Source organism: Populus trichocarpa, chromosome 15, assembly GCF_000002775.5.
Source record: "Populus trichocarpa isolate Nisqually-1 chromosome 15, P.trichocarpa_v4.1, whole genome shotgun sequence".
Taxonomy (NCBI): Eukaryota; Viridiplantae; Streptophyta; class Magnoliopsida; order Malpighiales; family Salicaceae; genus Populus; species Populus trichocarpa.
In genome coordinates, this window is record NC_037299.2 from 12,777,837 (window position 1) to 12,788,772 (window position 10,936).

Sequence of the window (10,936 nt, forward strand, 5' to 3'; positions counted from 1 at the left end):
TAAACCACTTGTCTCATTAATAATATATCAAGCTTACAAATCAATCGTATAAATTATAATTGAAACACTTAATTGAAACTTATCCATTAAAATATGTTCAAATAAACAAATTTCATTTTCCCTCTTTTTTATGAGAAATTTATTTTCAAAAATTATCTCCGTTGGGCGCTTGCAATTTAATTGTTCCAATTGTAGCTGGACCTCATTATTGGATCTTCTTAAAGTCCAAAAACACCCATTTTAAATTCACAGAATTACAAATTAACCTGTCTCCCTTAACCAGAGAAAAATATCAAGCACGTCACTACATCCATCCCTCACACGCAGACCCCAGCCTCTCAAATCCCTAATTCTTTCCCCCCAAATTGAAACCCTAATAAAACCCTAATAAATTCTTTCCATAAAACCCTAATAATTAAAAAAAAAAATCAATGGATCAGCTTCACGATCACGAAGAGGATGAGCACGAGCACGAGGTGTACGGTGGAGAAATCCCCGATGAAGGAGAGATGGATGCCGATGCTGACATGTCGTCTAGAGCTGAAGAAGACGAGTACCAAGACCCTAACTCTAAGGTCTGTTCGATATTGATAATAATATCTCTCTGACATTTTACTCTATTTTGAAAGTTTTTTTCTGGCTTGGATAGGATTTAGAGGATATGAAGAGAAGGTTGAAAGAGATCGAAGAAGAAGCTGGTGCACTACGCGAAATGCAGGCTAAGGTTGAGAAAGAAATGGGAGCTGTTCAAGGTATATCTCTATTTTTTTTGTTTGAATTATTTGATTGAGATGTAGTTGAGGTAATCGGGTTGCTGAAAATTTATGGTATTTTTTTTATTGGTTGCTGAATGAAAATTAATTTTGTAGTTTTGGTCGATTTTTGTTCTTTGTATTAATTTGTTGAAGTGTTTTTTGCATCGTGGTTGTGATTTTCCCCCCTTTAGTCGGGTGTTGGGGATTCTTTTGTTAGTTTGATTTGGAGACTAGTTGAGGTCGCTTGGGGATGTTTTATGTGTGGATGATTGTGTGTACTGTGATTTGTAATGAAGTAAAGAGTAAAGTTTTGTATACTTTATATTATGTTGCTTGGTGCCAAATTTTAGTTTTATTGTTAAAAACTCATGTGCTCTCTTGTTCTGTTGGATATGTGTGAAGATTCTCCAGGTGCTTCTGCGACTCAAGCTGAAAAGGAGGAGGTGGATTCACGATCCATTTATGTTGGTAATGTGAGGGTTTACTATCCTTTTCTCTTTATTTTGTCATATTTATATGTTTTACATGACTGTGTACATGTATGATCTGTCAAATTTTTTCCCTGTCTCTGTTTCTCTCTCTGTTGGTGTTTATATATTTTGCAGTGTCAAACTTAGTCTTTTTCCTTACTTTCTTGTGATGATAAATAGATGGGGTTTAACTGTATTTCATATAAAGCATTCAAGTGAGGATTTGATGTATTAAGAAGTTTTGATGGGAGATACAATGTAGATTCAAAACTTGGGTACTTGATGCCATTCAACATACAAGTTTAGTTGCTCAGTGAATTGTACTTCATGTTTTGTTTTATCTTTTCTCTCATTCATGAACCTTTGGTTCTCCTTCACACCTTCTAGATGTTGGTCTAGTGTCATGGATCCTGGTTCGTGAATTCAAATTCTTATTAATTGCATTTGATTTCTTTTGTCTGTTTCTCATTAATTAGGCTTGTATTGTTTTGTAGTGGAAAGTTGCATTCTTTTGCGTATTCCATGTTTCAATTAGTAACAATCTAAAGAACCTTGTCTGACAGAAAACATCATTGCTGTTTACTTGTGTTCTTAACATCAGGTGGATTATTCTTGTACCCCTGAAGAAGTGCAGCAGCATTTTCAATCCTGTGGAACTGTGAACAGAGTGACAATTTTGACTGACAAGTTTGGTCAACCAAAGGGGTTTGCTTATGTTGAGTTTATAGAGGTTGATGCTGTTCAGAATGCTGTCTTATTAAATGAATCTGAACTTCATGGCCGCCAGTTAAAGGTTTATGTTTTACTTTATTATTTTTTTACCCTTCTTTACACCTATACTGATAAAGTTCTCCCTAAAGAAGAGTTTGAATTTTAAGACCTCCACTATAAAGGATTGCTACTTTACTGATTCATTTGGAGTGCGTTTCACTCCTTGTTATAATCAGTAATTACTAGCTCCCAAGTTTCCAATATGATTTTAATTGCTGATATGATTCTCGCTCAGGTCTCCGCTAAGCGAACTAATGTTCCTGGAATGAAGCAATATCGAGGAAGGCGCCCAAGCCCTTATGGGTTCAGGTCCCAGAGGGCATTCATGCCTGCTCCTTTCTATCCTGCATATGGTTATGGGTAAGCACCTAAAATATTTTTTTTCTTTATAATCATATTTCATGTCTTGACTGTTCTTCCACCTGATAATTCTTTGATATTTGAACTAGTTGATATACTTTTTTTTTTTTTCTTGAAACCTTTCATTTTACCTTTTCTTCTCAGAATTAAATATTTGATTATTTTCTAGCAGTACAGCATTATGAGAATTAAGATGTATTTAATCCAATAAAAGGGTAGAAGGTTTTAAACAGTGTCCTTTTCTTCATACCTTCTCTAACAAGTTATATGCTGCTCAGTCCACTTTTTCATTCTGTCATCTTCCTTGCAGGGGTATTAGTTTTGGATTTTTTAGGCAGCAGATATTACTGTTAATTGTTATGATGTTACAAACTGTGTTATTGGACCTATGAAGTAGTTAATTAATACAATTAGGTTGTTTAGTATAACAAATCCTTGCTCACCTTAAGCGGATGCTAAATCATGTGTCCTTTGATTGAAGATTAGAAAATTTATTAGTTCACTTTGTGATATATACCATAGTTCTCTTTTACGAATTTTTTTTTATTGTAGCAATTCTTTCTCTTCATACAATTGAGATGGTTGACTGCTCAAATGTGACCTCTTTACAAGCATTGAGGGATGAGAAGTCTAGCTGCTAGGTTGGCCACTACAGCTGTTCACTAGTTAGCAGGAGTCCTTTCCACTAATGGTTGGATTAGGTCGAAACTCTACAGTTTCCCACCTAGACATGGTTGTAATGTCCAACATTAAAAGTGGTGGATGCCATCTGTCTAGCAACCTTTGAAAGTGACCTCCTCTGCCTCAAAAGAAAATTTAATTTCTTCATAGAAGATCAAGTTAAGGATCACGTGGAATATAGCCAACCCCGACTAATTAGGGATTGAGGCCTGGTTGTTGTTGTTGCATAAGAAGGAGACCAAGTCAGGAAAACCTGTGCCATTCAAACCATGGCTTGCTTTTCAACGGAGGATCTTTTGTTATAATATTGTTTACTTTCCACCATGATTGTGGTTTCATTTGGTGCATTTTGTGGCTTGTGCTATAGATTACCTTCTGTAGCATTATATTAGTTTTCCATATTTCCAGTAATTCATTTATTAATTATGACCAGCTGCATCAATAGGGGAAATGTGATCATTCGTTTTGTTGGAAGTACTAACCTTAATAATCTTGTGTGCAGAAGAGTTCCAAGGTTCAGGAGACCTATGCGGTACAGGCCATACTAGGGAACATGTATTCTGTTAGTAGTGGCCAAGTAATGTGAAGACAGTTGGTGACGACCATATCAGTATTGTGGTTACTTGAGGAACAGAAAGACTAGTGTATCATCATTTGCATGGCAAAGGCTGGCCAGATTTTTCTCAATCAATAGCTTGCAAGAGTTCTGGATTCATGTTCACTGAATCCTACATTTACTTGCCTTTGATGGACAAAGGGTGCTAACCGCGCAAAATGTTATGGAAATGATTTTCATGTACTTGTGACTCCATCTACGGTTTGAGTTTCTCGGTGAGGTTGAGTTGAAACACTGGAGGATTCATAACTGACATTTATGCTTTTATACTTTATAACTCAAGTCGTTTGTTTTTCAATTTATAGATGCCACGTTTTCCCCAGTTTTCACATTAATGATCAGGGCAATTTACCATGTGAGGCATGCATTGTGCCTGATGTTTTGGGCATCCAATTTTTGTTCTCTTACTCCCTGCCATTTTCATATAGAAATTTATTACATTAACTGTACAACTTAATGATGTGGGAATCAGACTGTTGCATGGGAATTGGGAAATTGCCATGTAGTCTGGTGATTTATAAGCTTGTGAAGATTATTGTTTTCTAATCCGCTGACAAGATGCTTCTTCTGATCCAGAATGTAGTCTGTGATCTTGCCGAGCTTCAATCAAATGAATATGCTGCATTAGTGTTGATCTATGAGATTCAAATTCATTAATTTAAAGTTGCGCGGGGGCGGGGGGCGGCGCGGGCGGGGGATTATGGTGCGAGAGTTGCTGATCCATACAAACAAGACTGCTCCGTAAACCATTGGGAATGGTTGCCTGTTCCGCTGAGTCAGACTGTTCCTTTTTCTTCTAGGATCCATACAACCAAGAGCGTTATCTTACCGGCCAAGGCCCAACGCACTTGATCCTCGACCAAAAAAACAAAAAAAACGTAGTCATGTGACCTTCTACCCTAGGCTTGCACGCTTGGACTTAATTTTTTTTTTCTTTGTAAGTAAACTGAGTAGATGACGTGTTATTTGCAACCCATATTCAGAAATCAAGAGAGCCGCCAGAAAATCAAGTCATGGGTGTTTTATACCCAAACAAATCCTCCATTTGTCAACCCTTTTTTTTACCCTAAAACACCCTAAAGATCTAAGTGAGCTAGTTCATGCCTTCAAATAACTTAAAAATTGGGACAAAAACCAAATAATCAACATGAAACCAAAAACTTTATAATATCAAATCTACTTTCTCATGTAAATCTAAAGTGAAAAAACACATTGATTAAACTTTTATTGTTTAATGAGACTCATTGATACCAAGATCCACCATTTAGATGGTTGGAATTAGTGTTAGCCAGGATTTTTTCTTTACCACTGGAATCTGATAACTCTTCATCTCTTTTTTATTTTTCAAACCAAGAACTAAAAAAAATGAACTTCTTGATCAAATTTGAATGTTAGAAAACTATAAGGACTTAAAAATCTATCAATTAGAAAGAAAAATATCAAAGGTTAACACTAATTTTGAAAAAATCTCCTAGTTTCTCTAGTCATACCTTTAATCTTACCTTTCATCAATTGGAAGCAACTAGCTTTTAATTTGACCATAAAAAGATAAAATTATTAAGAAAAATTATGACTAAAATGAAAAAAAAATCACTGAATGAATTTACAGTGAAACGTAAGAGGGATTGCAGTGTATTTTTCACAATAAGAACCTATCACAATTTAGTTTTTATTAATTGCCTGTTTTAAATAATTGTAAAATCAATCGTATTTTTCATGTGTCTATAAAGACTGCAAAACATTATTGGATAATTCCGGCTTATTAGCAGTCTACACTTTCTTGACTTCATAGACCTGATAAGAACCAAGGAAGCATATTCATTTAAATAATGGTAGTTAAGGAGATATTGGGTTGATGTTGAAGATATATATTCTCACAATTGTTTAAAGAAAAAAATGAATCTTGATTAATATTCAAGCTAATTCAAAAAAATATTTTCAGAAAATAAAATAAAATAATACCACTGCACTTTCAAAATGGTGGATATCACAATTATTTTACGATGGATTAGCATAATTTATGCGGATGAACCCGGCGGCAAAGCCTATATACACTTTGCATTCTCTCCAGCTTAATTGGATCGGGCGAGCTTAGAATCATGGAATTTGGATTTGGACCAAACTCTTAACCTTCCCAGAAACTCAACCCAACGTCCTTGGGTTGATGCACATGCTCTAGCCCAGCCCCTCTAGAGCTCATTAAACCCCACTTGCCTGTTAGCTCCTTTGACGCCCTCTCCCTCTCCCTCTCAATTCCCTTGAAATCCAAGGCCTAAACTCTCAAGTGATCTCGAATTCAGGTAATTTTCTAGCCTTCCTCGTACCTCCTTCAATTTCTAAAACCTTAAACTTTGTCTTCCAGGCTTACTTGTCCAAATACTTTTTTTTTTAGCAAAAACTTCAATGGCTTCTTTTAAAGAAGCCGAAAATAACCCCGAAACTCCATCCTCGTAAGTACTCCATATTCACTCAAAGTATTATTGTTGTTTTCTTTTTTAACTCGGGTTTCTTTAGTTTCTTCTAATCTTTTGTGGGTTTGAAATAATTTCCAGGCCTAAGAAGATATATAAAGACCCAGATGATGGGAGACAACGGTTTTTGTTGGAATTGGAGTTTGTTCAATGTCTTGCTAACCCCACTTACATCCATTGTGAGTTCATTATTTATTTATTTATTCTCTTTTGTTTTTCCAGTTGCTGTTAGTGTTCTATTTTTAACTGGGTTCTTGAAAGTTTGCATATTTTGTATCCAAAGTGGGGAATTCGTGGGGTTTCTGCATATAAATTTTATGCTCTTGTTGCGTTTAGAACCTATTAGATGGATTCGGATTCAATTGTGCCCAAGCTTAGCCTCGTGTTATTTGCTCGCTTTAATGCTGGTTAGGAATAAACTGGACCTCGATTGAATGTATTGGTGGATCATGCATGGATCCTGTCTTGTTCATGTTTCGAATTAATTAAAATAGTGATTAGTGGAGAAGGAGAGTGTTAGTTTTGTGTGTTTTTGTGTATGCGTGGGTGTCCCTTCTTGCCTACATCTTTGTCTTTTAATGCAAGGAGACTTTGGTGTTTGCTAGTGTTTTTGCTTATTGTGAATTTTCCCCTGATGTTGGGTTTTCCTTTGTTTTCCATAATATGTAGATTTGGCTCAGAATCGCTATTTTGAAGATGAAGCATTTATTGGCTATTTGAAGTACCTACTGTACTGGCAACGACCAGAGTATATGAAATTTATAATGTAAGCTAATCTCTTAAAAGTATGACTGATATTACTCCAGGCTCTGTTCAGTTCAACGAACGTCAAATTTGAGATAAAGTGAATGACAAGTCTTTTGATGAACTGTAATGAAATATTTTGGTTTCTCTTTCTAGCATGCTTTGCTTGCCTTTTGATCAACGTACTCACCAACTAGAATGGTTTCAGGTATCCTCATTGCCTATATTTTCTTGAACTTCTCCAAAATGCAAACTTCCGCAATGCAATGGCACATCCCGGCAACAAGGTTTGATTTTGGCTTTCTGATCACCCTCTTTCTTGCCATTCTGATTTTTTTCAATCTTGACATTGGTTCTATGTGGTAAATAGATATTTGAGATCAACTGAATGCATGATCTTGTCAATTCACACGTATCTTGTTTTTATTTAAATCTCTTATAATGATTACGGCCTCACCGAGATTTGAATTTCTCCTAGTTATATATACTCTTACTGTAAATGCAAAATGGTCTTTCATGACAGAAATATCTTTCTTGTTGCTTTATATTTGCATGCATGTTGGTAGCATCTGGCTCAAGGTTTATTCTCCTGGATTTGTAAGCATTTGATGTGACTGACACTTGGTTGATCTTGCCTTCCTTTCAAGGGTTATATTACAAAAAGGTGATAGTTTGTCTCACCATGGTCTGAGTTTCTTATCAAGTATTCTAATGGAGGTCAATATTAGATGCTTCGAATAGTCTGTTTTTTGCGTTTTGAGTTAGTGATGAACTAGCACAGATATTCTATGTATCCCAAGATGCCTTTTCTGGAATACCAGTTAAAAAGTGATTGGTTTTAACAATAAATTCTTATAATCTTTGTAGTCGGAAGAAATCTGTATATGCACAACATGTGCATAAAATTGAGTTATTTGTTCAAGGATAATTCTCAACTCACTTGTTGATACTTGGAACTTTTAGGAATTAGCACATAGGCAGCAATTCTTTTTCTGGAAGAACTACAGAAACAATCGGTTGAAGCATATTTTACCCAGACCCCTCCCTGAACCCGCCGCTGCACCCCCTGCTCCAGCACCTCCACCTCCACTTCCTGTTCAACCTGTGCCACCTGTGCCTGCGGCAACTCTTGGTATGCTGGCTGCTTCTGGTGCAGTCCCTTCTCCCATGCCATATGGCATGCCTACTGGTTCTGCTTTTGGAAAAAGTGATATCAGGAGCAGTGGAAGTGAGCGAAGAAAGAGGAAGTATGTAACTTACCTTTTTTCTGATTTAGCAGTGGAAACATATTAATTAGACGCATCCTCTCATTTCTTTCACAGATATCATGGTTTCCAGCATTCTAATGCATATTTCATTTGGTTATTGCAGGAAAGAAGTTTAATTTGAAGTTTGAACTGCTATCTATGTTAAAAGTAGTGGGACCAATATATCTGCTAAGGTAGCTATACAAAATCATCCACTGGGTCTATAATACTGAAAAGTGTCAAAGATTCGATGGGATTTTCTATTCATTTTGCTTCTTTTTGGTTATTGGCCAAGTATTTCATGAATTATTGGTGCTACCGTACTGGTAAACGAAAGATGATAGAGTAATCAACATCATTGTCCGAGGATTTGCTGAAATACTAGTACATTGTATGAAGTTGACGAAGCCTATGTGGACTAATCAGCTCCAGAATTCTTAGATGGGTCGGAATGAAAAGCAAAATAGCGTCTTTTTTGTTTCTTTTTTTCTCCCGGTAGTGAGCATTGTACTGATGTATTCTTTGGATAGAATCTGTATTATATGATTTAACTCGCCAGGAAGCAAAATCTTAAGAGTGTAGTGCCAAACAATGAATTCTGTTTGTAAGCATGTTAGAGACTTTCGTTATTTGAATATCGATTTGCGTCTTTACACGTGTCTCTTGCTATATATATATATAACTGTTCTCTTTGATTTTTTCCAGCAGGTTTTTTGTACTCGTTTTGATTACAATCATATGTGATATGTTGAACAGTGAAGGAGAACCCTTAACTGTTCTATTCCCCCATGTGGTCTCATTATTATTTGCATAATTGCTAAATATGAAGTACCATTAAACTAGATTTGACCTGGTCTTGGATTTATCCTGGGTTAACCAAAACATGGGTTAACCAAAACATGAATTAACTCGAGTTTTTAACTGTTTTGCATTGGATTAATTCTTCTCAATTTGTTTTGAAACCCGACCTAGTCTAAGCTCTCGGTCATAAATCAACTTGTTGGGTCGAGTCAGGTTTTAAATAGTAGCTTTCAAGATGCGGTGCTTGTGGCTTATTCATTAGCTAGGGTTATGAGTTTGAATATTTAACATGAATTGATATCTTTTTTGTCTGATTACATTCTTTAAAATTGTTTGTTTTGAAAAATAAACTGTTATTTTCTCTGATTTTCTTCTAATTAAGTTATCTCTATATTATGATGTAAGTAAGATGTTTGACCAAATATCCCGAGATTTTTCCATGTCATTTTTTTTATCCTTCAAAATTTAATTTTTTTTCAAATTAAACTTTATTTTTTTTATTTTACCTTTTATTGAATTATCTTATTCGCATGGTTCTACTTGCAAGTTTTGGCAGCCTCACCCGATTTTGCTGATTCTTTGTTTTTTTATTGATTTTTTTTATATTTTTATCAAATAATGTTTTGATTTTTTAGGATAGATAATAGTTATTCTTTTTATTTTTTTTTATTTTTTAAAATACATTAACAATGATTGAATATTATTTTTTATATTATAAAAAAAATAACATGTTCTACGTACGCAAAGCACAGGCCACCTATCTGAGGGCATTTGTATTAGATTTCCAGTTTAAGAAATTAGAAATGAGAGAGGCATTATTTTCTTTTCGGAATAAGAAAGGGCCTATTGCTATAGATGGGAGGCACTTCTTTTAGGTTTGAACCGGAAACCTTATAGTGAAAATCTCAAGTCAAAACAGTTGGGACCACGGTAATGAAACCCGACCCATGTTCTAGTTAACAGATTGGTTTAAATTAATTAAAATAATATTATTTTAATATTTTAAAATAATATTATTTTACTTCCAAATAAGTTTTTTTTTTTTTCAAAACTCAATCTAAGCAAGGTGTTGCTATTAAGGCAATCCAGCTTTAATAATAGTAGTTGAAACGTCTTTCCTGGATAATATTTATTGATTTGTAAATACATGGAAAATCTAAACCACTCATTTATAATAAAAATGTAAATTTTCTTATGAGAAAATACTATGATAAAACAAAAAATCAGCATCTACTAAAAATTAGAAAACAATCAATGCTACCTACCATAGATGGTGCTTCCCCCCTTGAACCCTAAGAGATTGCAGGAGAAACTCAATATATGGCTTTAAAACCTGTCATTTTCCAATCACAGGGCTTCCCCCCTTGCAGGGAAGTAATTCCTTGAGCATCATCAACAGAATACAAACAAGAAGAGGAACCTTCAAAGAGTAATGCCGTAGCAACCTGTCATTTTCCAGAAACCCACGGTCAAGAAGGAGGCAAAATCATGGAAAGAAATATAGCATCTGACTTTTCCACACATTGCTCCTTTTCCACACATCTAACTCGGAGAGGTTTCTGTTTTGAATTTTATAGCACTGGAGATGGCAACGGTTCCAGGAGGATGATGGCTGGCTCTAATAGCGTATGGTTTCATATTCAATGAATCATTGTAAAGAAGAAGACTTTATTAGATATTATTTTTCCAAATTAAGACTTTTTTTAAAAAAAAATAATGCAATATGGACTATGACAAGGGCAAGTCTTGGTAGCTTTCATGGGGCAATAGGGCAAAGCGGCTCTAGGTGACTAGACAGATCTAGACACCTAAGGGCTAATGGCGTAGTAACTTGGCGTAAAATGTTGCAGAAACTCTTGGAATGCCTTCATTTATGGGTGCTTGTTGCCCCCATGGTTTGCGTGCATAGATACTTGAGAAATACTCGATATGATATGATGTAATCAATTTTTATTTATACATTGGTTCTTGTGTCTTTTTTTAAACTACAGTTTAGTTTTCATAATGATTTTTTTTTTTT

The 10,936-nt window shown here is 35.1% G+C and overlaps 2 protein-coding genes across 4 annotated transcripts; both read left to right on the forward strand.

The window, feature by feature from the left end:
- Positions 1-280: 280 nt before the first annotated feature.
- LOC7456678 (polyadenylate-binding protein 1) lies at positions 281-4,007 on the forward strand. 2 transcript variants are annotated; one of them, XM_024585988.2, is made up of 6 exons: positions 281-575; positions 650-752; positions 1,158-1,228; positions 1,827-2,018; positions 2,232-2,356; positions 3,543-4,007. In XM_024585988.2, exons 1-6 carry the CDS (start codon positions 432-434, stop codon positions 3,583-3,585), a joined length of 678 nt encoding a protein of 225 aa, XP_024441756.1. In that variant the 5' UTR covers positions 281-431; the 3' UTR covers positions 3,586-4,007. The 2 variants fall into 2 exon arrangements, with proteins under 2 accessions (XP_024441756.1, XP_006374587.1); XM_006374525.3 differs by having other exon boundaries at positions 283-575; positions 3,540-4,007.
- A 1,751-nt stretch (positions 4,008-5,758) lies between these two features.
- LOC7456679 (mediator of RNA polymerase II transcription subunit 31) lies at positions 5,759-8,770 on the forward strand. 2 transcript variants are annotated; one of them, XM_024586263.2, is made up of 7 exons: positions 5,759-5,953; positions 6,046-6,103; positions 6,206-6,303; positions 6,794-6,890; positions 7,077-7,155; positions 7,832-8,115; positions 8,240-8,770. In XM_024586263.2, exons 2-7 carry the CDS (start codon positions 6,057-6,059, stop codon positions 8,250-8,252), a joined length of 618 nt encoding a protein of 205 aa, XP_024442031.2. In that variant the 5' UTR covers positions 5,759-5,953; positions 6,046-6,056; the 3' UTR covers positions 8,253-8,770. The 2 variants fall into 2 exon arrangements, with proteins under 2 accessions (XP_024442031.2, XP_052303364.1); XM_052447404.1 differs by lacking the exon at positions 5,759-5,953 and having other exon boundaries at positions 5,954-6,103.
- Positions 8,771-10,936: the final 2,166 nt, after the last annotated feature.